Raw genomic sequence first — 26,656 nt, 5'->3', positions numbered from 1 at the left:
TAAATAATCTGCCCTGCTTTAAAGATATCTACGTAACATAAACAATTTTTCTGCAAATTGGGGTTAAAAGTCAAAGGCTCACGATATTTAATTTTTTAATCAACTCAAATTATGTTTTTCTAAAAACTATGTTTTTTCAATAGTGAATACTTCTACGAAATTCAATATACAATATATTTAATTTTATTGCTGCCGAAACCAAATGTGTATTTTGGGGTTTTTGGTGATGTCACAAAATGGCGACTACCATGCTAGTGTGGAATGTTTCGTTTCTACGCAGTTCGTAAAAATCCCTTTTTGGTGAAAAAATCAATGTCTTGATTTTCGATCGGCTAAAGGCAGGCCAGTGATAAGTGTCATTTAATTTACTGAAGGTCGAGAAGAGGAATAATACAACGTGGGATTAACGTTGCGACCCTTCAAGGCTGCTGTCTAGTTTTGAACTTCTGTGGTCTGCATATCGGATCTGTTTGTTGTTTTGTTTAGATTCTGCTTTACTTTGTGTTGCTTTCCTCCCTTCTTCTTTATTGTTGTTTTTCTGCTTTTATGGATATGGAATTTCATGGGGGTGGCTCTGGTGGAAGTTTGGTCAGTGGAAGTAATGTCCCTGCTTTCCTCACGAAACTTTGGACTTTGGTGGAAGACCCCGATACCGATTCGCTCATCTGCTGGAGTCCGGTAAGTGGGAGCACTGAAGGCGGATCTGGGCGACGAGAGACCAGATTCAGTTGTGTGAACATGGTTCAGTGACAGTAAACAAGCTGGGATGTTGCTTACTTTTATTTGTTTTGCGATCCTTCAGTGCATTTTATTTTCAGTTTGTGTTTCGGTTTGACCCCCACCTACACACGTTCGTCTTATTTTTAGCAGGTTGTTATAAAAAGTGTGTCTCTTTTCATTATAAATGTCATTTTGCCAGTCAGAGGCGAAGGCTGCTGATCATTCACCACAGGGTGATCATTTACTTGAATAAGCTTATATCTGTTGCAGTTTAATGGCAGCTGCCGGAATGGTTTGTGTTATCCTAAGAGATCTGTGAAAATCACTCTTATCTCGCCTTTTCGGATTTGTTTTCTTGAGTTTCGTGGAAGCGGGTGCGAGTTTAACCCCCCCCCCTTGTAGTTGTGAAAAGCAGGCAGACGACACTTGTTGCCAGTTGAGGGAGAGGCCATTTCATTGGGAAAAGGGGGTGTGGCCGCTATCTCTAACCTGAAATCGAAGTACTGGTGACCGACTCCGCGAATCCGAAAGGACAATCGATTAGTGGGAATCGAAACGAAATGATTGGTTTTGGTCTGCGGGAAATTGGGATTGGGATTGGTTTAAGTAGACAAACGCAACGTTAATGCTATTTTTGTGGGGCCTAATGGAGGCCTGGCCCGTAGTCTAAACCCCCCCAGATGAGCTGCTTGCGCTCATTGGGAAGAGCCCCTGCAAATTTCGGTTCCGCACGACCTTTTGAATTAAAACGCGACCGATTCCTTACGGTTTACTCGCACCGTGAACCAGACCGTTTAACATCTTTGGAGCTCGGAAACTTTATCGGCAGTAAATACTGAGGAGGGGAGGAGGGGGTCTGTCCAAGTGCGTTTCGGTTGGTTTGAAGTATGAGTGCGAACTCATTGCTGTTCAGAGTTCGTGCAGGATGGAGGCCGTGCGGGTGAAACCGCCGCACGGCTAAAAGTTCCCATATGCACATAAAGGATTATTTTCGGTGACTTTAATTGGGCCCCCTTGCTCTTTAACACAGGTCAAGAAAAATGTCATCACTCATTTTTACTGCTTTGCGTCACAACCTATTATGGACTACTTTTGGGAGAGCATGCAAATTTAAAAGTAGTTTAAAAGTCCCCTGGTGTCAATTAACCATTTGGGCAGAGCGAGTGAATTTAAGATGGCGTTGTATTCCTCACGTATCGCTTTAAAGGAGTGCACGTTTGGACAATAAGTCCTTGGAAATGTTGGTGTTTAAAGTCTGCCTTCTGTGACTCTACAATTGAAAGAAAGGTGTGTTAACTCTATTTTGAGTTTTGAACGTGCTTGCGAATTTGTCCAGGAAGTACATATCATAATAGGCTTCACCTCAAATGAAAGATGATATTATTGTCTTGCTTAGGTTAAACATTTTGCATAAAGCATTTATGTGAAGTCCTAAGCATAGATTTGATAAATGAAGAGAAATAAGATCCGGGAAGTTGTAGCTCGTAATCGTCTCTACCTCTTCCTTCACTATGCTTTGTGGTCTTCTCCCCTCTACTCTGGCCATTATTGTCTTGCTTTGTTTCGACTACTCCCCCTACCAAAACCCGCCGGTACTGCAGCGCGTATGTTGTCATGGCCTTAGTTTTGACCAACTTTTCCCCTCGCAAGATGGCTACCATATATGAAAATGTAAAAGAAAACACTTGAAGAGTTCAAAATTAAATTAGTCATCCATTCATTTTTTTCTGCTTAAAGCATCACAGCAAATATTTGACAGTCCTGTGTGTTTTATATATCATAAATATTTAAAATAACCTGTTTTTTTTAACATGGTGTGCCACAAAGACATATTCATGCCACGCAGACTGCATGAATTACCAGGTCCTACATCAAGATGTAGGACAGAAAGACAACAATCAATAATTCAATTTAAGTTATATAATTATGTGATTATGCATAATGTATTGATTTATATAATTCATTAAATTTCATTCAATATTTACTTTTTTCATTAGCTGTTTCCCCTAATTCCTCTTTTGTTTTGTTCAGTTACTGGTGAACTCCAAGCATTTGTTAAGGCAAATAGATATAATGTGTGAGGCCAAAATTAGGTAGGAGATGTATGGAGTTAACATGGACCTAAATGTGAAAGAAGCTTAAAATGGAAGTGATAAAATGGTGTCTAGCACCCAGTGCTCAGAGCAGATTAGGCAACTACAAAAAAGTCCGAAATATCTAAAGTTTTCTTATCATCTGAGAAGTGGAAGGAAATCAGCTCAGGTTGTGTAGGCTTACAGTTGAAGAACAGGACTATTCAGTCCTAACATGTAGAGCTTATTGTGGCAATCTGGTACAGAGAATATCCCTTGATCTGTTTAAGAGAAGCAAGGTTTTACAGTTTCAAATAACCATCTTCCAGAGGGAAGCTCTTCACTTAACCCGTCTTTTAATTGCTAAGTCTAGCGCCCTTCACAACACTTTGTCACAAAGCTCTTCACAAAGACTTCATCGTGACATAAATTGCTGAGCCACTTAACACTGAAGTGTGAATGGCAAAAACGCAGATGAAACTCTGCATGTGGGGACATCGCAAAGAAATGCGGAGGTCCTGCAATTTTTTATTTATTTCTGCTGGGTTTTGTGAAGGCAAGAAACAGCTGTGTACCCGTTTGAGTCCGTGAGGCTCACAGACAATGGTGTTCCACTGGTGTTTTTAATTTGTTCAAACTGGAGCAAAGTGACGGTAAGGTTTGTGACAGGGATCATCTTATCTCAGTGTTGAAAGACTGTAGTGTTTTTTTGGTTAATGGATATTACAGCATTTATGTTAACCGATTGACAGATACTTTTGGGATATCTGAAGAGTATGGGACTAAAGACTGCAGAAATATGTCTATGTTCTTCAAATAAAATTGTTGAGGGACATCTTTTGTGCTGACAGGCTTACAACAGGTTAAAGGTTTATTTTGTCCATAAACGCAACTGGACCAAAAGAAAGGGGGTGTCAGAGCTGCAAGAGGCTTCAGTCTGACAAATATCACAAAGTAACATGATGCCAGCACAAACAAATGAGATTGGGACCTCTGTTATTGTAGGTGGGGCTGTGTGGCATCACTCCCCTGAAAGAAAATCATTAATATTGAGACGCTCGGGGGCTTTGTCTGCCTAGTGGAGAAACAAATTCCTATCACTGGTTCCAAGCCAAGTGAGTGACCTCAATGCCAAAATGTCCAGACCCGCTGGCGAAGCAGAGCCTGACCTTATTAGCCCCTCGAACCCTTAGAGATGTATCCATTACCTCATATTAAAAACTCCTAGCAGCCCAGAAATTGGTTTGAACAGCACAACCCAATAACATTGAGAGAATAGATGTTGCCTGGCACATGTGTCAAAGAAGAGCAGCCTTTTTAAAATTGACTTAAGCCACATTTCTTTGAGGGGTAGGGTTCTGGGGAGCTCTAAAAATAGTTTCTAAAGCATCCACTATGTGGTATGCCTTAGTAGATGTCTAAGATTTTCAATAACAGTTAGGATTCCTCTTCCAGGCATTCTGTATTCACAAAATGGGCTGAAATAGAAGGTTGACATTGCACAATGTGCATTTTTATCTTTATGTCTAATAGGAAATGGTGATTTATATTGAGAGTGAATGATGCAGTCATTAAAGTAGTTTATTCATCCATTTTCAATCCAGTTGTCCTTGTAAGTATGATGCCTATTACTGCATTAGTAGTGAACAATAGTAAAAACGATAGCGATACGTCCATCTGCATTTGAAATTTCAGAAATATAAAAAAACTATTGGATCAGTCATAGCATTCACATTTTAAGACAAATTCACCATCTGTTCTTAAACCTGGGCAGGTAGAGGTTGTGGCCTAAATGACAGCGTGTTGAGTGCATTTACGTAAATGAGTGAAGATATTTTGAAAATATGTCCGGAGTTTATTACACTCCTGCACTAAGATAAATGGCCAGTATCAGTCTTTTTATAAATATGATTCATATATGAAATTGAATCTCTTTTTAAGCCTCAGTTTCCCCTCTTCAGTGTATAGTTTGATGGATTAATGTTCTCCGGTAGGTGACATTATTTTGAGGGTTTGTTTAGCTCTTGAAGTTAGACTCAGTTTCTAGAGAGTGAAAGGATAAAGGAAGACAAGTATTCCAGTCTCAGAAGTTTGACACCGTCTCTCAAGCATATCTGTTTTTTTTTTGTTTTTTTTAAACCAGGTTTTGTAATGAGGGAGATGGCAGAGTTTTGTTCATTTTACAGCATATGTGCTATAAAATGTCCACAGGCTATAAACCCGTGAAGTTTTTTGTTCTTAAAAATCAAAAGAATAATCACCAGCTTTATAGTATAAATACTTTATAGTATTTAAAGTATATGGCTGCCCAGAAATCCTAACCTGGGGTAAGTCCTGTTGCATTTCTGTGTTTAATGAAATGCATTTATTTAAAGGTTTATGAGTCACAGACATTTGAAGACAATGTTCTAGCAAGTTCGCAGACGGCACAGTTTTTGACCCAGCTGCGTTTTCTCCTCTCAGGCTATGTGGTGGGATGTGACTCCTGAGCTATGAGCACCTGAAAGAGTTTTATGGCCAATTTCACCTCCTCTCAAAGAAAGTGTACACAGTTGTGGGTAGGGCTGGGCGATATGGCCAAAAACATAATCACGATAAAAAATTTCATATCAGTGGATATCGATAATTATCACGATAAATGTCAAATCATTATTTCTTTCAAGTTTAAAGGCAGATTTTTTTCTCCTAAGTGAAAGTTGAAGAAACCAGACGGTTAATTGGTAAATTAAACAACTCTTTATTTTAAGAACACAACAAACACTTGCCAAACAGCAGAAACATTAAACAAATCTGAGGTAGAGAGTATTCAAGTGTTTTTTATGTCAAAATATGCATGAGTAAAATTTACAAAATAAATATCTTAATAGAAAAATGAAATACTGCAGTGTGATAAATCACACATAGAAGATGGCTCAGATAGACTGCAAAGTTTAAAGTGCTCTGTTTGATGTCTGATCGTAAAAAGCCAAAATATCTCCAAATTACCAAAGTTGAATGACCTTTTCTGTCGACGATGTCATCGTCCTTGGCAGCTGGTCGTTGGCAGCACTACATTTGCTTCAGTGTCGCTCATTTCTCCACTCTAACTACAAATCCTGTCAGCCACCACCGTGTGGGTAAACACCACCACGTTAGCTGCCCGTTAGTAGCTGCACATTAGTATTTTGTGCGCATGCGCAAAGCATAAACATATATCAAACATTTATCGAACTTTTGTTAAAATTATATCGAGGAAAATTATATTGCGATAATTATCGTTATCGAATTATCGCCTAGCACTAGTTGTGGGGGTTAAGTTTCTTCCTGTTGTCCGTTACTGCCGAAGGCTTATAATGTTGATTCACCTGTGGCATTTGCTGTGTCTAATGTGTGCGGAATGATTTTTGTTTTCTTAATTTTTGCAGAATGGCACCAGCTTCCATGTGTTCGACCAGGGCAGGTTTTCCAAGGAGGTGCTTCCCAAATACTTCAAGCATAACAACATGGCCAGCTTCGTCCGCCAGCTTAATATGTGTGAGTGTCATTTCATTCTTTTAAAAGTTAACAATTCAAAGAGCTTGGCTGTATTCTTGTGTAGCTGGTTGCTATGTAAGCACACTCACCCAAAAACATGGAATTGTCCAGTTTTCAATTAGAATTACTGTCTCCATAGTGTAGATATCAGACCCCCTATTTCAACTCATAAACGGGGCCAAGGTGCCAGAACAGGTGCCCCCTTCTGCATTGTTGAGGTGCGTGTGGAGGGTGCCATTTCAATATGGCTGGGCATCATTATTTTTGTCGATGGTCTCCACAACAGTTTCTAACAGCATGGTAACTGTCCCCGCAGGCAGGGACGTGGTGCTGCTATATGAGCATGTTGGAGTCAGGAGCTCTGAGGTGATTAGCAGAGGGTTTCACGCTGCATTTTTCTAACCAGCGCGGCTCTTTCATTTGTGTTCGAACACACGCCCAACTTTGCAGACGTTTCAACACATTAAATAATTCCCTATAAATCACATATCAAATATTTTGCATCTGCACTGCATTCTTTCACGTTTTGGAGAAAATCCTTGTGAAAAGTGTAGTTTTTGCAGCTTTGACAGAATGTTGAAGTAGTTTTATCATCTTTTTTTTTTTTGCCAGGATCTTGAATTTCACTAATACATCATGTCTAAGCTTAGTCACCTGTTTCAAGGTAGTGATAAGAAGCAGGAATTGGGAAACAGTCTTGTATTGGTCTGGAGATCTATGTTATGGTATTAAGGCCCTCCTCAATTCCTGATTCTGAAGAAATTGCAGATCCCACGATATTAAGCTTCATACCTGTATAACAAGATTGCATTACAAAATGCAGAACTGCAGCAAATGTTTCAGTTCAGTGCTGAACATTTACTTCACAGCACTCGCTATCAGCTGCGGCATTTGACAGCATATACTGTCAGTTTTTCCTGGCTTCTCTCCCTAACTGGAACAGTAGGGTTCCTGTCTGTAACCCACACTGCTTTTGTATCAGGGCACAATTTTATCCCTCAGAATCTGTGATCCGGTACATTTTTTTGAAGAATTCCATTTAAATAAATAAAAATCCTAGAAAAAAAGTTAGAAACGGTAGCTCCTCTGCTGTTAATAGATGTCTCCAAGTGAATACAATTAAAGTCAAACTCTTTAGATTGTATAAAATACTTCTGTAGTTTTTTTTTGCATTCTTTAAAAAAAAAATCCAATATATTTGATGTATTACTACGATTATTAAAGAATGATAATCACGGCACTCCTGAGTTTTCTTATTTTACCCTTAGCTGAGCCACAGATGTTATTATATTATTACCACAACTTAGGTAGGGACCTAGAGATATATGTTTTGTTTTTAAAACATCCGTTGTGCTATTCAAGTATTATTGTTAAATACATTTTGTTACAAATCTAAAGGATGAAGAAATATTTGATGCCCTCATTCACCATTTCATTTATTTCTGAACAGATGGGTTTCGCAAAGTTGTTCACATTGAGCAAGGTGGCTTAGTGAAGCCGGAGAAAGACGATACTGAATTCCAGCATCCGTATTTCACCCGAGGGCAAGAGCACTTGCTGGAGAATATCAAAAGAAAAGTAACCAATGTAAGTAGGCAGCTTTTTCAGATGCATATCTGTGTGAAAGGTTCTGCAGAGACATTCTAGGCCCTGAAGCATAAAGTCCAAGGGTATAATTTGTTGAAAAGAAGAAATCAGCTGTAAAATAAGACAGTGTGAAATAATCATTTCAAAAATGGCTAGTTAGTAATTTATGTCTCATTCTGTTCTGAGAGGGATAAGCTTAACTACACAGTATCTGAAGCGCCTCGTTTTCTGCCTGTTCTTTAATAACGATCTTATCGTAGTAGCCAAAGGTTTGATTATCAAGGGAAGATATTTAAATGCAAAAGCTACATTTTCTCTCTTAAGTTGCAAAACGTTAAGATAATTACAAGGTTATGAAAACTTGTGCTTGGCTGTGGATAGGCAGAGTTTTGTTTCCTTCTGCCTTTCTAAATGTTATGAAATGAAGCGGAATAAAAAGCCATAAATTATCCTGTGTTTTGCTGTGGGTTCAGGATGGGCTGTGTCAGACGTTACTTGGGTTTTTACAAGTGTCATCTTCCTGTCTCTCAGGTTTCAAATATCAAACACGAGGACCTCAAACTGCGCCACGATGACGTTGCCAAACTATTGAACGATGTGCAGTTTATGAGGGGAAAGCAGGAAACCATGGATTCCAAAATTGTTGCCATGAAGCAGTAAGTTTTGGGCTGAAAAGGGTTCAGTGGCGAGAGACCATAACAGTGCAAATAACTTTTTTTTTCTTTGCTTCTGTTGGCTGTGGTCTTCTATTCAAGAAAGAGTTTCTGTCCTGGTCTACTGAAGAAAACAAATCTGTGAAATCTAAATCAAATGGAGATTACAAAACCACCGAGGGCTTTATTTGGATATTCAGTGTGCTTCGACACAAGAATCAGTTCAGTAACCAAAACGAGAGACATTTGTCCATTCAAATGTGCATATGAATTTTGGACTCTGGACATCACAGAATCAATCAGTTTCTTTGATTGCAGTGGTAAAAAGGAATGCTTTGGCTGCAGGAAAAATCTCTGCAGTGTAACTTTAGATTTTGCACGGGCAATGGATGGAGTTTTTATATTGTGACCCAAGATATTTAAGTTATATTTTGTCTATATACAGGATTTGTTGATTTGTCATATCACGTCTTTGTGATATGCAAAACCCATTGTGCATTTTCTATTTATTCTATGTATCCTATCCCCGGTTTTGTCGATTATATCTGTGAAGCTGACTTTCTGAGACAATGCCATTGAAGTCCCTCTCACTTACAAGAAGAATTAGTCACTGATCTAAATCAGAAAGTCACTTTCATTCTGCTGTAATGCAGTAAGTCAGCTGTCTCTGAGCTGTCAGTGTTCTTGTCAACTCTGCAGCATGTGGGCGAGCCTACTGTCTCCACAGCCTTTTTTCAATTTCAGGATCTTACTTTTAGTGTGACTGCACCATTTTCTTTCTGCTGTACTGAACTTTACCCTTATTTTATTGTATAAGAAAATCTATTATATACAACCTGAATCTATATTGGTTGGTACAGTAGCACAGTGGTAAGCATTGCTGCCTTCAGTGCTGGAGATCTGGGTTACAAGGTTTAAATAATATTTAATAATTGCTTACACTTATATAGCGCTTTTCTGGACACTCCACTCAAAGCGCTCAGATAATGGGGACTCCCCTCCACCACCACCAATGTGCAGCATCCACCTGGATGATGCGACGGCAGCCATAGTGCGCCAGAACACTCACCACACATCGGCTATCAGTGGGGAGGAAAACAGAGGAATGAAGCCAATTCATAGATGGGGATTATTAGGAGGCCATGATTGGTAAAGTTGTTGTAATTTGAAAAGTCTTTCTGTCCTGGTCTACTGAAGAAAACAAATCTGTGAAATCTAAATCAAATGGAGATTACAAAACCACCGAGGGCTTTATTTGGATATTCAGTGTGCTTCGACACAAGAATCAGTTCAGTAACCAAAACGAGAGACATTTGTCCATTCAATATATATATAGCGCTTTTCTGGACACTCCACTCAAAGCGCTCAGATAATGGGGACTCCCCTCCACCACCACCAATGTGCAGCATCCACCTGGATGATGCGACGGCAGCCATAGTGCGCCAGAACACTCACCACACATCGGCTATCAGTGGGGAGGAAAACAGAGGAATGAAGCCAATTCATAGATGGGGATTATTAGGAGGCCATGATTGGTAAAGTTGTTGTAATTTGAAAAGTATCTTTGAATGAATATATAAACGAGTGCTTAATCAAACTCTTTCGTTGATTGAAATTAGCCCAGTAAAGTTGGGTTTGTTATATTTGTTTTGGATGTAGCCTCATTCGTAAAGAGATTACTAGCCAAAAAGTTTGAAAGTCATGTTTGAAAAGGGTTACATTGTTCAACTCTTGCATTGACATTCTTGCATGGGCAATCAGTACCTTTTTTTGTGCACTATTAGTTAAAATGCACGGTGTAAATTTAGCAAACTGTTACACATGGACCACAGGGTTGTGCCTTTGTGCAGTGTGTAATAGCTGATAGACTTCAAGATCACTCAGTGAGCCAGTGTATGAAGCTGAGCCCAGATTGAGCAGAGAGACTTTTTTGGAACATTCATAGTGGATCCAGCATTTTTGATTTGTAAGATTAAGGCATTAGTTTAAAATTAAATTTTGCAGTAACAAGTGAAGCAAAGGTTTCAACATCATTCCACATTAATGATGTAATACATAAGTGAAGTAAGCTCAACTGTGATCACAACAAACTGACTTATAAACAGTGCTGCTGCCACCAAATCCAGTTCATTTTTTTCAAAGGACTTAGCTTTCATAGTTTTTCCTTTATGCAGAAGCACAGCCATCATCTAATGGAGAAATAGAGCCTGGACTAATCAGAAAGCACTGCACTTTTTCAAATCTCTACATGTAAATGTGCAACCTGCAGATGTGTAGCTTCATTGAATAGCATTGATTCTTCATTTTTCTTTCATGAGGCCCAAATATTCTTCATAGCTACAGATGTCGATGAAGCACTCCATCCAGTGATGATCCTGTTACTAGCGTTGGACTGGATCGGAGTTGCTTAATCCGAGCTCGTTCCTGTCATTTAGAAGCACTGTTGGAGTATTGTTCTGGTAGTTCTATATACCTTAAAATGTGACATCCCTTCCAGCACGTTCCTTCATTTCGCCAAACCATGGCATCAATAGCATGTGATAAAAATGCTAAAAGGGCTTTATTGTGCTTAGCTGAGAAGCACAAATCACAGTTTTTGGCATTTCATGCTGAGAAATTAACAAGGGGTGCAAACAGGGGATGTGGTTTCTAGTTGTATAGCATTGTATAGTAATTTGTGATAAGGAGTGAAAGAGTTGCTGTTATAAGAATCTGTTGCTATAATTGAATCTGTTGTATTACGAAGTATATATAGGCTATATGCTGTGTGTATATCTACACACACTTATAATTTTATAATCCTCCCGCTGAGGATTAAATCGGAATCCTCTTTGGGAGTTCGGGAAAATGGTCAGTGTCTTGCAGTATCTGCACCTGTACCTATAAACTGTTTTACTGTTGCCCACTGGGAATGCTCTGTCCCCTCCCCCCCCCCCCCCCCCCGAGACAGCACAGATAACAGAGCTTCCTGCGCAGACCGCTTTTATGAGAATACACTGTTTTATAGAGGAGCAGAGCTGACAGATAAAGCCTGTAAAGATAAAGAATTTCATCCACCACGATCACTATAGTTGGTAACACTAAAGATGGAGAGCAGTAAAGTTTCACTGTTAAGGCAATGGAAAGCATAATGTTCTTGCTTTATTAAATGCTTGTTATGTTGTGCATATGTTTGTGACCCAACTGTCATGTTAATACGCTCTATGAAAGCAACCACAGCTAACAAAGTAATCCATGCTTTGACAATCGGTATGTCCTTTAGAGGAAAAGAAAAGATTAGACTTTTTGACTGGAGTGCTCAGCTTTTACAAAAAAAAAGTTATTTAGACAGCACCCCTGAAATCTGTTGAAATAATTGACAGTTGATCAGCATGACTTACCACAGCATGTTCTTTTGTAGGCAGATGTTTCATGTGTTTTACATATTAACTTGACCATCCTGCAATGAATGCTGTAAAATAAAAATACTTGCTTATTAAACAATAATATAATATTTTATGGCATTAGACTATGTAAGAAAAGCGCAAAACAAAGTAATTTCAGATTTAAACAATATTGAATAGATTTCTTTGATTCATTTAAAGTGGAAGTCTGAGGTATTATGCTATTTAGCTTTTTTTGCCAGTGCCAGTCGTATTCCTTGCTCTGTCACTCAATTTTTTTTATTCTTGATTATATTTTCACTTAACATTTGTGAATGCCTAAAGAACTGTTAATTTAACAGACATTTCAATAACGTAATTTTGTGTGATTTGCATGTTAGCTGTAAAATGTTGCATGCTGAGCACTTTACGTTCTTAGATAATACTAAAGGTGAAATATGCAAAAATGACCTGTCTTTTCATATTCTGCTTATCTGCATAGTAGTAGTATTGTTTTTTTTGTTCTTTTCTTTTATGTGGGCTGTAGCATGAGCACACGCAGAAAGCAGTTTAAAGAGAGCCTGGAGAGTTTAGTTTTAAGAGGGTCAGGTGAAAGGAAAGGGTTTATAGACTGTATTAAAAACTAAAATAAATAAAAGCTTCTAAGATCTTTCAATAATCATTAACTTTAAAAGTAAACGTTCTGAAGTATCTTTCAAATCTCTTTTTGACTGTTTAACTATACCGTATATCAAAACCAACTTGCCTTTTTATCCTTGTTAGAATTCCAAAGCTCAGGTCGGTGTAAAGGTAGTTGCTTTTTTATTTTGTCTTTAGGAGGCCTTTTTTTCTCATCAGTGCACCAACAGGAGTTTGCTGCTCACATACAAGTATTTATAATCCCGTATCTTAAAATAGAGTTTGTAAGAGTTTGTTATGGGTGTTGCATCTTAAATTGTGAAAACCTTTATTTTAATATACAGAATCACAATTTAACTGTCCCACTTTTTAATTGCAAACGGTGTCCAGTTCTGCAGAGGTTAATAAGTCTTGGAATAAAAAACACAGCAATTCCATAAAATTGTCCACGCTCAATCAAAACATTTTTGAATATGAAGATCTGTATTGGTCTTTCTTTTCAGTTTCATGTAGGCTTAAATGTAATACATACCGTAGGTCAGCAGTTAGTTTCTGTGGGGAAAAAAAGCCTTTCTTTTCACTTCCGCCCAAGGAAGAGCTTAAGAAAGGTTGTATGTGAAGCCCATCTATCTCATTGGTTGCTATGAGCACCTAAATGATCCTCTTACTTGAAAGAATCCTGAATGCTGTCTTCAATAGCTAGGTTGTGTCACCTGTTGTTCCAGACTCCCAGAACCATTTGTGTGGGAAATTGCCTTCATGTCTCAGGTCTAAATACACTTCTCTATAGTCTCCACTTGTGGCCTCTGGTTCTTGTTTCACTGTTATTTCTTAATAAAATGTGCAGCTGGTTGACTTGGTTTTGTATGTTTTAAGTATTTGAATTGTGTCCCCATTTTGTCTTCTTTGATAAAGACTAAACAGATTCACTTATTTTAGTCTGTCAGCATTTAATATTCTCTTAAACCTGGATATGTAGGAATGTTTCTGGTCATTCTTTTCAAAATAATTCTCTAGAAGCAAATCTCTTTTGTTATATGGAGACCGGAATTGTACACTGTATTCTGAATGAGGTCTTGGTCTACTACATTGTATAATTGTTCTACAACTCTACCTGATTTTAAAGGATATTTTGAAGGTGTAATCTTACATTAAGTTGGCTTTTTTATTGTTATTATACATTGTATTGAAAATGAATGTTATCTCTTCACATAAGCACCTAAGTCTTTTTCATAGTTTGCTTTTTGAAGACTTAAGTCAGTATCAGCATAACAAGATTTTCCTCAGTGGTCTGATGGAAATGATACTATAACTTCTGAAATGTTGCTTTTCAGTGAGAATGAAGCTTTATGGAGGGAAGTGGCAAGTCTGAGACAGAAACATGTCCAGCAGCAAAAAGTTGTGAACAAGGTAAAACGGCACTTAACATCTTTAGCTAAAGGATTCGTTTTGGTGTGAAAATAAATACAGTTCCATGAAATGAGTCTGGCAAATGGGTTTTACAGTGCCTCTTCATTGTGTTGAAATTACAGGCAACCCCTTTGTATAATATACACTTCAAGACTTTTGCAATTTAAATATGAAGAATTTATATATACTGTATATCTTTTTGTTCATTGTATTCGTGGAATGGAATTTCTAGCTAATCCTTTATTGTACATTGGTTGGAAACAACTTGTTTCCACTTGTTCCCCAGCTAAGCTGAAAATGTTCTTTTATTTCCACAGCTTATTCAGTTTTTAATTTCACTAGTACAGTCTAACAGAGTTTTGGGAATGAAAAGGAAAATGTAAGTATTTGGGATTTTATTTTGGTAAAAAAAATGTTTATTTTTATCTGAATAGCAGATCTCTTTATCTTCTTGAGAATATTTTCTGGTAAAAGGAATACTTGGCTCATAATAGTACAGATTATAAAAGGACTATCAGACTTTTCAGCCATTCTTGTTTTGTGCTAGATTTGTTTAGTATTTAAATACTCACTTTTGTTTATAATTAGTCAATCGTGATACCTTATGTCTGAAGTTGCGATGCTAAAAGTTCAAAATTTCTGAAACGTCTTACTATGTTTCACCATCATTATTAAATAAATGTTACCTTTTGTTATTTGCAGTCCTCTCATGCTCAATGACAGCAGCTCAGCACATTCCATACCTAAGTACACTCGGCCGTATCCTCTAGAGCACTTACAGGCGTCTTCTACATTCACGGTGAGTGTACAGTTGAAACACTGATGGTGAAATGTGTATATATATGAGTTTATGTTTTTTTTATTAAGTCATGGTTACCTGCCTGTCTAAAATGCTCACCTTTATCGTAATTAGTACAGCTGTCAGTCTTAAACGTGTATGTGCTTGATAATAACTTCAGTATTGTAGGAAAGTCTATGCAGGTAAAATGTAGTGTACACTTTTGTCACATCTGTAATTTCCTATCAAGACTCTTCTCCAACGTCAACCATGGATTTATTTTAGTCTTCCATTACAAATAATAGATTTGATCCATGTTTGTCTTCAGAACTTTTTTTTTGTCTTTTTTTGTAGTCGTCTGCGCAGCCATATACAGGAGCAAATCTGTACTCTGCAGACTCACCTGTGAATTCTGGTCCCATAATCTCTGATGTTACTGATGTGGCTCAGTCTAGTCCTTCTGATACGGCAACTGAATGGTCAGAAGAAAGGTATGTACTGATATCCATATGCATCATATCTTTTTTGTCTTTTTGTAAGCGTAGAGATTCCTATTTCTTCCCTTAAAATACCCTTTTATTAGTTTTGTTGCATAAGTTACAATTTTTAATAAGTGAGTTTTGATTTTGCAGATGAGTGATTTTAAAAGCACAAAGGCTTACTTTTTTTTTTAGTTGGACACTGACTATTTGTTTATGACAGTTTTTTTTTTCCTGTGAGCCAAGTGTTAAATTACCACGGGGGTGTTCTGCTTCTGCCAACAGGACGAGCCCATTAGTTCATATAAAGGAGGAGCCCGATAGCCCTGTTCATAGTCCACAAGTTGAGGAGGTCAGCCCAGCCACTGTGGCTACAGATACCCCTTTGTCTCCCAGCACCTTCATTGACTCTATACTGCGAGACAGTGAAGCCAGCACAACTCAGCCCCCATCTGAGGAGAAGTGTCTCAGTGTTGCTTGCCTAGACAAGTAAGTTTTCAGACGAATGTGTCTGCCCTTTGAACGACATTGTTAAAAAAATGAAATATTTGTGTGTATGTATAAATACAGAAGAACGTCAAATATCCAGAAGGTCAGAGTAGTGTAGATGCTCTGGTGAATTGATTTGTCCAAAAATTAGAGGTTGGGTTTTAAAGTGAAACATGGGACATGCATCCATTTTCTAACTGCTTCTTCCAAGTCAGGGTCACAGGGAACTTGGAGCCTATTGCACCAAGCAGCGGGCACAAGGCAGGCTACACTCTGGACAGGACGCCAGTCCATTGCAGGGCAGACCCACAGACACGCACACACTCACATCTTAGGCCAGTTTTCCCAGATGCACTAATTAATCTGCCAGTATGTTTTGGGGGCTATGGGAGGAAACCAAGACCACTCCTTCACACAGACTGTACTGGAGTAATTGAGAGCAGAGGAGGGGAAACATTATTGACTGACAACTTCCCAGCCAGTTGTAGATCTCCTCGTCAGTGTCAGGAGTTGGCTTGCCTGAGGCTCAAACCTGTGATTTAAGAGCACAGCCTGTCCTCAGGCAATTGCTTTTATCAATAAAGCCACTCAGGAGTCCCCTACTTATACTTTTAAGTTACACAGCAATGTATGAGGTGGTCTCTCCAAGCCACATAGATGTGTTGACTGTCTCTAATACAGTGATATATATTTTTAACTGCAATCAGTGTCATTTCAACATTTAGGTTAGGTTAATGAATTTAATAGTTTTTTCAAACAAGTGAGCAGAAACCTTTTTCTTTTACCTGATGCATTTTCATGAACTAATATTTTAAATACTCACTCATAGGGCAATTATATTTTAAACCAAAAAATACTTATGTTTTGACAGAAAGAAATACTCAAATACAGAACTTTCCACTGTGCATGAATAATGTTATTATTAATACTGAAAATAGCACAAATTACTATGACATGTTACAAGAAGAAGCTACTGAAGATCTTAACTCCTGTTCATGAAATTGGAATCTAGAGATTGCTTATGTTATACATTCATTGATCCTTCTCTCATTGAAATGCTCCATGATTAACACTTGTATGCCTCCATTATTATATCATTCCTCTGTATCTGCAGATTGTGGTCACAATGGAAAAGCAAAGTACTGCTGAGTAAATTGCCACAAATTGTAATTTGTCTGTATCTGAGTTGATCTGGTTGTTTTTCTTTCTGGCATTATGTAAGACATTATTGCCGAGCGTACAGTTCTGTGAAAAAGTGTTTGTACCCTTTCAGATTTTCTGATATTCAGGGTGGTCTAAGTGATACATAAACACTGTGTGAGTAAATAGCACTAAAGTTTGGTGCTTGTCTCATTTATTTCTTAACCAAAGTCATCAGATTGCCAGTGAGGAATACAAGCAGAGGAGATGGCCTTGAGTGGCACAACCCTATCACTTCAATCTGCCATCATTTCAGTCTTTTCTCTTGCTATCTCTACCTCTTCCTATCGCTGTATACCTTTATAAATAGTGTCAAACATGCGGGCTGGCTGATCTGTTCTAGACAGTTCCATGTTCAGACCTTCATAAGACATCTGTCTCCACTTAGCTGGGGATAGCTTATCTGATTAGATGGTCCCCTGAGTTGAGTAAGCACGTCGGTGATCTTATCCTGCTCTCAAAACTCCAATTACACTTGTGCCAGAGCAGCTGAGAAGCAAATAAAATAATCAGTTTACTCATCAAAGATATACACATCACAAGATTGTGAGTACCCTTTGTTTAGACCCATTAAACTCCTGGATAATCAACTTCCTTCTGTATGTACTCTATATGTACTTTGTACTTCTTTTGTGTGCAAGTCTACTTACAGCTTCTTGCTTCAGACTTATAAAGCAGCTGTTGTAATGAACTGGAGTGTTATAGGAGTAATGTATAAGATGTTCAAGTGAGTAGCTGTGTCAGTGTGTGGTGACTGCGAAGGAACAAGTAAAGGTTCATTCTGTTCTGAAAAACAGAAAGAAGAAATGCAACATTTCAGCTGTTAAGCTTCCCCATACCAGAAAACAGCACAGCAGCAAAATCGATGTGTTTCTCCTTCCTAATGTATAAGTGCATATTTTAAAAATAAGGTACTGTATAATTACCTAAATGTCAAGAGCCCTGTCCTCAACACCTGCATTTTGTCCCTTGTGAGCTAATAAATATGATTCTTGAAAGTGTGATGTTAGAACATCACCTTCTTACACTCTGTCAGATGTATTAGTCTATTCCTAGTACGTTGTTGTGCTTGTATCTTTCAGTTCTCCACAGATGTCAGAGGTCTCTTGTGTTTTCCCCAGTCCTTCCTCTCTTCATCCCAGAACACAGCAAGGGTTAGCATTTCTGTGGCCAATGCTGTCCCCAGATTACTTAAGAAACTGTGCTTGATGACTAAGAGCCTCTTTAAACGTGTTATGGTGTCAGACCATAAAAAAAAAATTATTGTCAAACGAAATTTCTGGTCACCTTTGACGCTAAATTCTTTGAAAAATTAGTAGCTGCTGATTTTTTTTGACATATTGAGGCATAAGTAGTACATTCCTGTCACAGTTTTTATTATCTGGGGACAGACCAATGTGTATTATAGCTGTCTGTCAAGCTGCTTCTGGTGTGAACTGCCAATATAAAGATATTGGATTTGGAGTAGATGGGCAACTAGTCTGTCTCCAAAATAAATTTCTTGCATACTTGGCAGTTTTTTCTGTATACTTAGGGCAGCTTAGGTATGTTAAGTAAATACGAAAATTCTCTGCTTAATATTTTCTTTTCTATTTTCACTGTCCTTTCTTCATCTGTTAGAAATATATGCTGATGAAATTCATCTTTGGAATACATTCGTGCCAGAATGAATTTAGACTAATGTATTGCAAGAGGTCAAGAATTTAATCTGCTGGGTTTGCTTTTGGGTAGTCAATATGGTTATGTTTTTAACTTGACATCTGTGTAGTAGAATAGGCATTGTAACAGATCTAAAACTCTAAATGTATGCAATACCCCAGTGACATGTAAATCCTTTAAAACTTAAAATTACAGTTAATCATTATTTTAATCTTATTGTTAGCTACTGTATTTAGAGAAGGTGAAAGTGTATGAACTGTGTGCTTCCTGTTAAACAAAAAAGTAATCAAGTTTAAATTATAGCTCTCCAGATGTTCTCCAGAACTTAATTTAGTGCTTTAAGATTAACTTCATGTGAAGAGTTGTCTGCACAAGAATTTCTTATTACTCAGATGTGAGTTTCTTTGATGTTTTGCAGTGAGACATATAACTTGCATAAATGATAACTTTTAAACTGTGATGTTGTATTTGTTACTTAGTTCTTGAGCTAGGCTAACAAATTCACTTATCAGTACCACCTTGCTGGGAAGAGCAGAGTAATACTGTGTGAAAAGTTCTGTGTCCATAGATGATACTTTGACATGAAATTCCCCATAATTTAACTGGTTACTAGTGGGTATTGCTTGTTACTGGTCTTTGTGATTTTCATTTTTCATTTGTTACAAATCTAGTTCCTTTAAATTGTATTAAATGTTAGCCAACAGTGGGTTTCCCAAGCACGATTGGCAGAACCCAGCTGAGGTAGGGCTCGAATTTGTGTGTGAAGTCTCTCTTGGATTTCCATCAAACTGTGACTCCCATGAGTTTCTCAGTAGCTGCAGGCTTGCAGTGATGCTGGCGAGAGATGGCTTCTCCCATCGGTGTCATCATCGGTGCTGTGGTGCTTGCAGACTGTCAGATGATGAATGTTTCTGCAGGAGGGCATGTCAGAGGAGCTTGTCCACACATCTCGTTCAGCAGGGCACAGGAGATCTTATCAAAGAGCCAGATCTTCAAACAATTGGAGATTGTAAATTGGGTTGGCTATGTGAAAGAATCTGGCTTCCATAATAACATTAGAGAATGTTGTCAATGAGGAGAAATTCCAAATTTCAAATAGGAACGCGTGTTTTAGTGTTGCTTTCAGGTTCTTCTTAGAATTGGGTACTTCTTTCTTTGGGTTTTCAGGCTAATGTACTACTTGAGTAACAAGAAATGCAATGAAATTACACTTTATGTTGATGCCTGACCATCTAATAAGATCTTTTAAACAAAAATCAAAACAATGTAAGTATTTTAGCCAGGTTTTAGAAATGTTTCTGCACATGGCTAACCTTATTATTTTCATTTTAGGAATGAACTAAATGATCACGTTGATAACATTGACACCAGTTTGGAGAACCTGCAGACAATCTTAAATGGGCAATCCATCAATTTTGATTCTTCACCACTTTTCGATGTAAGCGTTTTTTTAGTTTTTTTAAAATTAGTTCGCATTCTTAAGGAACTTTAGCTTAACTGTACTGAAAGAAACAGGTGTACGACATAATGTGCCCAAAAAACATGGCATTGCACTTTTGTGTATCACAGTAAATACATGCATTTAATATGTTCTTGGTCCGTTGCGGTGGATTTCTGGGAATTACTTTAATTTCCAAGCGCTTATTTTAGTAAGTTTAAAAATCACTAGCTATTTCTTTAAAGACTAGTGTTGAATTAAATTATATGCGGCAGATTAATGTTAGCTTTTTATGGACAGTTTATCTAATGACTTGCTTTCCATGTAAGTATAACCAAAATTGTTAAAAGAATTCTGAAGTCTTCTGGAAATGTGTTGCATAATACATCTACAAGTAAATGACTGTTTATGTCCATTCGCAGTTCTTCAACTCCTCAATGTCAACTCCTGATTTTAATCTGCCCGATTTGGACACCAGCCTTGCAAGTGTAAGTGTGGTCTTAAATTCTACGTTGTTCAATGTTTGTTCTTCCAAACGTTTGCAGTACAGCCCTTCTTTTTAATGACAAGCTCTGCGTTGGATCCGTTTTGCTTTTCATTTGGGATTTTTGTTTTGCACTGAACAATTTTCTCGCTTGTTCTTAAAGATCCAGGACTTGCTAACACAAGATCAAAAGGCCACGGAAACGACTGAACCCTCCACTGACGCTGGTGAGTAAGCTCAAGCCCCTCGTGTTGCTGTAGCCCCAAACTTGAAATGTTCTCCTTCAATATCATTTGTCTGACGCTGTATTTTTCACAGAACCTAGCTAAAAACTGTATGTCTTACCCATGTCTTAATGTGTTCTTCAGGGAAGCAGCTGGTTCAGTACACAGCCCAGCCCGTGCTCCTGGTTGACCCCAGCAATGCCGAGATCACAAGTGGAGAGCTGCCTATCCTCTTTGCCCTGGAGAACGACTTTGGCACTGGAGAAGAGGGAGAGGACCCCACCATTTCCCTCCTTTCAAACGACTACCAACAGAAACCCGAGGACCCCACGTCTTCTTAAGATTTGTCGTTTTTACGAAGGGCCGTAACGCACGGCGGTTGTTCCCCCCCCCCGTTTTCTCCAAGGGCGCGTGGATGGCTTGTTTCGGATTTTGGCGACGGCGCTTCCACTTTGAGATGTCTTCGAGAGAAAATCGCCATTCTTTTTTTTCTGCCAACTGTCTCATGAGTATTATAACCGGTCACGTCTCTGCTGGCAACGTCAGCAGTTTGATCTCACAACAGGCTTGCTTTGTACTTTTAAAATGCTACAAATAGGATCTGTTGGGCACTTTTGCTTTACTTACAGCACAGAAGAGCGCGTCTCACTTCTAATAGTACTTTAGTAGTTCATAAAATATTGTCTTTTTAAAGAATGTTAAGCTCTAGAACATTAATAGAAAAAACGAAGGGTGTATTATTATTTTTTTAATGCAGTAGGTTGTGTTTGTGCGTTTAAAGGACTTAAATGCACTATAATTAGGAAATCTGATCAAATGGAAGAATTTCTAAGAAAATATTTCCGTTGTAGTGGCCCTTCCTAATTAGATGGTCAAATGAAACACTACCTTTACATTTATGAGAATCCTATTCGAAGGAAAAAAAAAATAGATCCTCTAATCTCTGTTGTTTTAAGTACATGGATGAGGAAAAAAATCAGACTCGGAGAAAATCAAAAGTAGACGCGTATCTGTCGTACCTCGCTATAGTTCTTTACAATTTCAGTAAAAATCTGTGCCTGTTGGAGACTAAATCAGAAATATCGTGTTGCTGGCCTTCTGGATAGCCGCGCGGATCAGTTCTGTTTTTTCTACTGTATTTGAATAAGTTGGGGTTTTTGTATTTACTTTTATGTATTATTGTATGTTTCATGAGTTGCCCTGGATAAGGGTGTTTGCTAAACAAATAATAATTCAAACCCTGATTACATGGCTCCATGATCTGCCTAAAAATCCTATTTGAAACATTTGTTTAAATTGAGATTATATAAATGTAAAATACTACATAGAACACAAAATACGTTTGGCTCTGAACACCAATTGAATGGGGATTAATGACATTATGACATTTATGACAAACTGTTCATAACTTTTTTTTCTTTTTAAAAATGGCCTTTTCTAGCAATAGTTTATTGGTCTAAAAAATCTGGTTTTGTACATAGCAGAAAGAGATATGTTGTTTGCTGAGGTCGTGCAACGTTTGAATGTATATATGTACAGTATATATGCATACATTTACAAAGTGGGTAAAAGTTTTGGGACTTGTAAATGTTTTCTGATTTGTGCTGGTTTTTTTTCTTACTATCAGTGTGTAAAGTAGACAGATATTTTCTTATTCATATCTGGAAAAGAAGGGAGCTGAGTAGGATTACTGGCAATTAATACTTTATCCCCAGTCATTTGTCATTGTAGCTTGAGTTCACACTGCTGTTCTGAAATGGCAGTCTCGATATTAAATAGTGAAGATGTCTAAATGGGGAAGAACAGCTAACCTGTGACCTATATACCAGTGCTTGAAGCTGAAAGAGTTTATATATAATCACCTATATACTACCCAACTGTTGCTAGGATATCGCTGAGCATAAGCAAACTCACCAGTTTCTTTTAATGTTCACGACATTTTTTTACACAATTTCAATTGAGGGAATAGAAATGTCATTTTCTGCCAATACTAGAGATTCCATTGGGACTTTATGATCGTTAAATGGTACAGAAAACCAGTCAGTTGGGAAATGACGGTCTATGAATATTCTCTTCGTTGGAAGTCTTTAATCCCTAACAAAAGTTGAGTTGTATGCGTGCAACCGTGTAAATGCATGTGCGTAGCACTTTGCTCTCTGAGATTGTGCTACAATTGTTTTATTTTAAAATGATAAAAAGCTGTGCACAAAGTGGTTAAGCTTTTAAATTTTGGTTACAAGAAACTAAACTGTATTTGTTTGTGCTTTATGCTTTTCCATTGTTATTTGTATATTTACACTTTAATTTAATAGTGAAATTGTATTTTTGAATTTTACATAAAATACCCACTTCATACACTTAAATATTTGTGGTTCAGAGTTTTATTTTTGTAATACGATTCTGTTGTGACCTAAGCTTATGGTTATGTTATTAGAACCGTTTAAAATACAATTTCACTTTAAAATCATAAAGCACCGTTTTTAAGAAGATTCCTAGAAATTTATTGCCCACAGTTTGTGACAGTGGGTAACTCAAAATTAAAACATTTAACAACAAATACTTTCCATTGACTAATTGTTCAAATTTGTTTAATTCTGTTGACAGTTTCCTTTAAAATATCAAACACAGTGTTTTAAATCATTTAAGTTTAATTGATCTATCACCTTGTCCAGATATGTCTTACATTAAATGACACTCTGAACTTTGTTCTGCAGATTTCCGAATTGATAACATAAATAAAGGCTAAGCTCAACCATAAAGCACTGAAATTAAAAACCCATGCCTGACTATTTAAACATTTTAAGTGCAGTTGTAAATCTATATGTGTGCTCATATGGTGAAAGTGAAATAAACTTATTAGAATTTGTATTAAACCATATGTAATTCAGAATATTACAAATAGTTTTGTTTAACTGTTAGTGAGCAATAAATGCCTAAAAAGATTAAGGAAAACACATGTATTTACATTGAATTTTTAATAGAAGTTAGTTTTGTTTACCACCTAAGATTTACAAGTTATTTTTTAGATTTATTTATATTCACAAGTTTTTTTTTCCATCTGATAAGACATGCTCTGATAGGAACACACGAGACACATCTTTGTTACCGACTTGAACTTCAGATTAAATTAATTGTTCATACTGTGGTTCAAGTCCATTTAAAATTTAAAAATAATAATAAAATTTAAAAATAATTTTTTTCTGTGATGATTTTTGGTATGATTTCTGTGATAGAGGATTTCAGACAGTAGAAGTTAAATGGAAGTGCTTAAGATTTTTGAAACAAAATGATACACTACGTAGAACTATTTTGCTTAGGCTACTGAGGAAACATTTTCTTCTGTATTTTATTTCATATTCATAGAAGGTTCCCAATCAACATTATGAGACATTACCAAATCACAGTAACATTCAAATTAGTAAACCCTTTGCCGGGATTAATTTACAAACTACAGATGTGGTCCTTAGTTCATATTTATTACTCTATTAATTTGCACTTTAACCAAGTTAAACCAGCATGCACAAAACTGCATAAATCACAAGATCTGAATTGAGTGTAACACTCTTTGTTAAGGAAAACTTCCAAGATTGTTCTTCCTTTAATTAACCGAGTATGATATAGTTTCTTTTGATAGATCTTTTTTCATTATTATATCACAGCCGGCCTTTCTGTATACTTAGATGTGGAAAATACATTTGGTGGGTTTCATAAGTCAAGGTCCTCCCTGAGGTGATCGTTTGAATGGTTTTGTTTCTACTGAAAAGTTTACCACCTTGAACTGTCTAAGCTCTTTATTCAAAACCTAATGTTAATACATGCTGCCTTCTGTAAAAAATGTACTTTTCCCTCAGGTTCATGTGAGGAAAAAGGGGAAATTTGTGTTTTATGGATCTGTTTTTCATGTTGTGCTTAAAGCAGTGACGTCTAGTTATATTGGTGGCCTGTTACTGCTGAACTAACCCATGTCCTCAGACTGCATACACAGCATTTTAGAAAGTAGTATTTGTGGTTGGACCATTAAGTTCACAAGACCCGTTTTTCAGTATGCTGAAGTAACAGTGTTTAGTTGCGAACACTCTGGTGCCCCAGCTACAATCCTTAGTCATTATTTGTCTTCCATGGTCAGGTCAAATACTGGAGAGGAACTATTTGAATGATGTCTGCTTCTTCTATCGCCAGTTCAAGATTCAGATCCTAGAAAACCAACTGAATCCCTGAGGTGTTTGTTAGCACTTCTACATATATGGATTTGAAATATACTGTACATGAGATTCATTTAAACTTGTTTTTCGGCATTCCCAAAGTAAAGTCTGTAGGCTTTAGTACCTGGCTGCACAAATATTTCTGATGGTCAGGTTGGCTTTTTTTTTGTAAATACATCGGAGACCGTTCTAACAGTTCTGCCTTTGAACCAAAAATGTATTTTTTTCCTGCAAATTCCTTTTTCTCTGTTCGCAAACAGAAAGAACCGTGTCAGAAGTGTCATCTTCAGTCAGTCTTTTTTTTTTCTTTCACAGTCAAGTATGTTTAAGGAATGTGGTCAATGAATTATGTTCCACCCACTAAAGGACACGAGCAGAGAAATTTGATGTTTTAAATTAAATAAAGCAGTAGAAAATCAAGAACAAAATCTGGGTATTAGAACGAAGCTGGTCAAACAATTAATATAATATTTAGCAATTAACGAAATGCATATGTAATTTTAATAAGACAACTAAAAAGTATATTACTTCTCTAGGAGCTACATTAGACCTAAAAGATGTTTGAAATCTAAAAATGATCTTTATAGATGTTCTGTGATAATAGCCATTGGTTTTAATTTAGGTTTAACTTACAAGAACACTTTCTGGGGGGGCAGTTTCCTTTCTTGTGGCTAAAGCGACTTAACACATAGCATTTCTCTGTTTAACGATTTCAAAGTTGGTTATTGTAGCAGTGAGGCATCAAGGCAGGCTTTGGAAGTGAACAAAAAGATTCTAATGCCTGTATAAAAGCCATTGACGTTGTCGACATTTCCTAAGAGAGAGTACTGTTCTTTGCGTTTTGTTTCACACCAGTACGTCCAATACCAGACTAATAATCACATTTTCCATTTGCTTTTTCCACTCACATGGAAAAAACTAAATTGTGGCCTACCTCCACTATTACCCCGTTCCTTATTTGCTGTACTGAATTATCGCATTTCATTGTGATGAAGCAGAGGATCTAAGAAACTGTTCAGTTGTTTGGTTAGATCCAAATGAATGCAATAGAGAGATGACAGCCCAGCCATGAGGATAAGACTGCCCAAACTCCCTCTATTGCAAGGAGTGATCTACAACAGGGAGTTGCTGAAAGTGTGTAGAGAAGTATATATGCTGTATATACATAGGAGAGCAGTAGTGGGCAAGATTAGGATCTTACCTTCTTCCCAAACCTCTGTTATAAACTCCATTAATTGGGGGTTGAGCTGTGATGTGTTAGTTAACAAACACTGTTCAAAGCTTCAGCAAAAAGATGGCAACTTTATTTAAAATGACTGTATTAGGTCCACACTATTAGTTTAAAGAAAACACAAAAGAGTTAAGGAAACCCTGAATAATGATTACTTTTAAAATGTGACCCTAATTTTATCTGGTTATTTCATCTCCCTGTTCCCATTCCTTTCTGGCCTTCATCCCTGTCCAGCTTTCACTAAATAACATCCTGAAGCAGTAGAGCACAGCTCCATGTTTAGCAATACAGTTTGTAAAAATGTCTCTCTTTGGTTTTCCAATGAACATGTTCTTGTTTGGTTTTCCAATAAACAAAGGCAGCTATAAGTATTCCACAGATCCAGATTTATGATAGAAGTATACAAAGAAGGTTTGTTGTTGTATCTTTTACTGCAAAAGATAAAGAGGGGTTCTACAATAACAAATAAACTATGTATGCTACTATTTATTCATAAATAAATGGCTATATATGTAA

The 26,656-nt window shown here is 37.2% G+C and overlaps 1 protein-coding gene across 2 annotated transcripts; it reads left to right on the top strand.

Moving 5' to 3' along the window:
* Nucleotides 1-226: 226 nt before the first annotated feature.
* On the top strand, nt 227-26,656 carry hsf1 (heat shock transcription factor 1). 2 transcript variants are annotated; one of them, XM_015357479.2, is made up of 14 exons: nt 227-678; nt 6,197-6,305; nt 7,756-7,892; nt 8,424-8,548; nt 13,881-13,956; nt 14,274-14,335; nt 14,659-14,755; nt 15,089-15,225; nt 15,499-15,702; nt 17,985-18,056; nt 19,894-19,999; nt 20,422-20,487; nt 20,647-20,710; nt 20,852-26,656. In XM_015357479.2, exons 1-14 carry the CDS (start codon nt 547-549, stop codon nt 21,046-21,048), a joined length of 1,584 nt encoding a protein of 527 aa, XP_015212965.2. In that variant the 5' UTR covers nt 227-546; the 3' UTR covers nt 21,049-26,656. The 2 variants fall into 2 exon arrangements, with proteins under 2 accessions (XP_015212965.2, XP_006635898.3); XM_006635835.3 differs by lacking the exon at nt 17,985-18,056.

Source organism: Lepisosteus oculatus, chromosome 10, assembly GCF_040954835.1.
Source record: "Lepisosteus oculatus isolate fLepOcu1 chromosome 10, fLepOcu1.hap2, whole genome shotgun sequence".
In the NCBI taxonomy this organism is placed as follows: Eukaryota; Metazoa; Chordata; class Actinopteri; order Semionotiformes; family Lepisosteidae; genus Lepisosteus; species Lepisosteus oculatus.
This window is presented reverse-complemented; position numbering and strand designations above follow the sequence as displayed.

Bases quoted from the DNA above. Each gene is read 5' to 3' on its own strand.
- hsf1 (XM_015357479.2), top strand. From the start codon at position 547: ATGGATATGGAATTTCATGGGGGTGGCTCTGGTGGAAGTTTGGTCAGT. The intron at 679-6,196 runs GTAAGTGGGAGC...TAATTTTTGCAG, and splicing joins CGCTCATCTGCTGGAGTCCG to AATGGCACCAGCTTCCATGT. The intron at 18,057-19,893 runs GTTAGCATTTCT...TTTTCATTTTAG, and splicing joins CATCCCAGAACACAGCAAGG to GAATGAACTAAATGATCACG.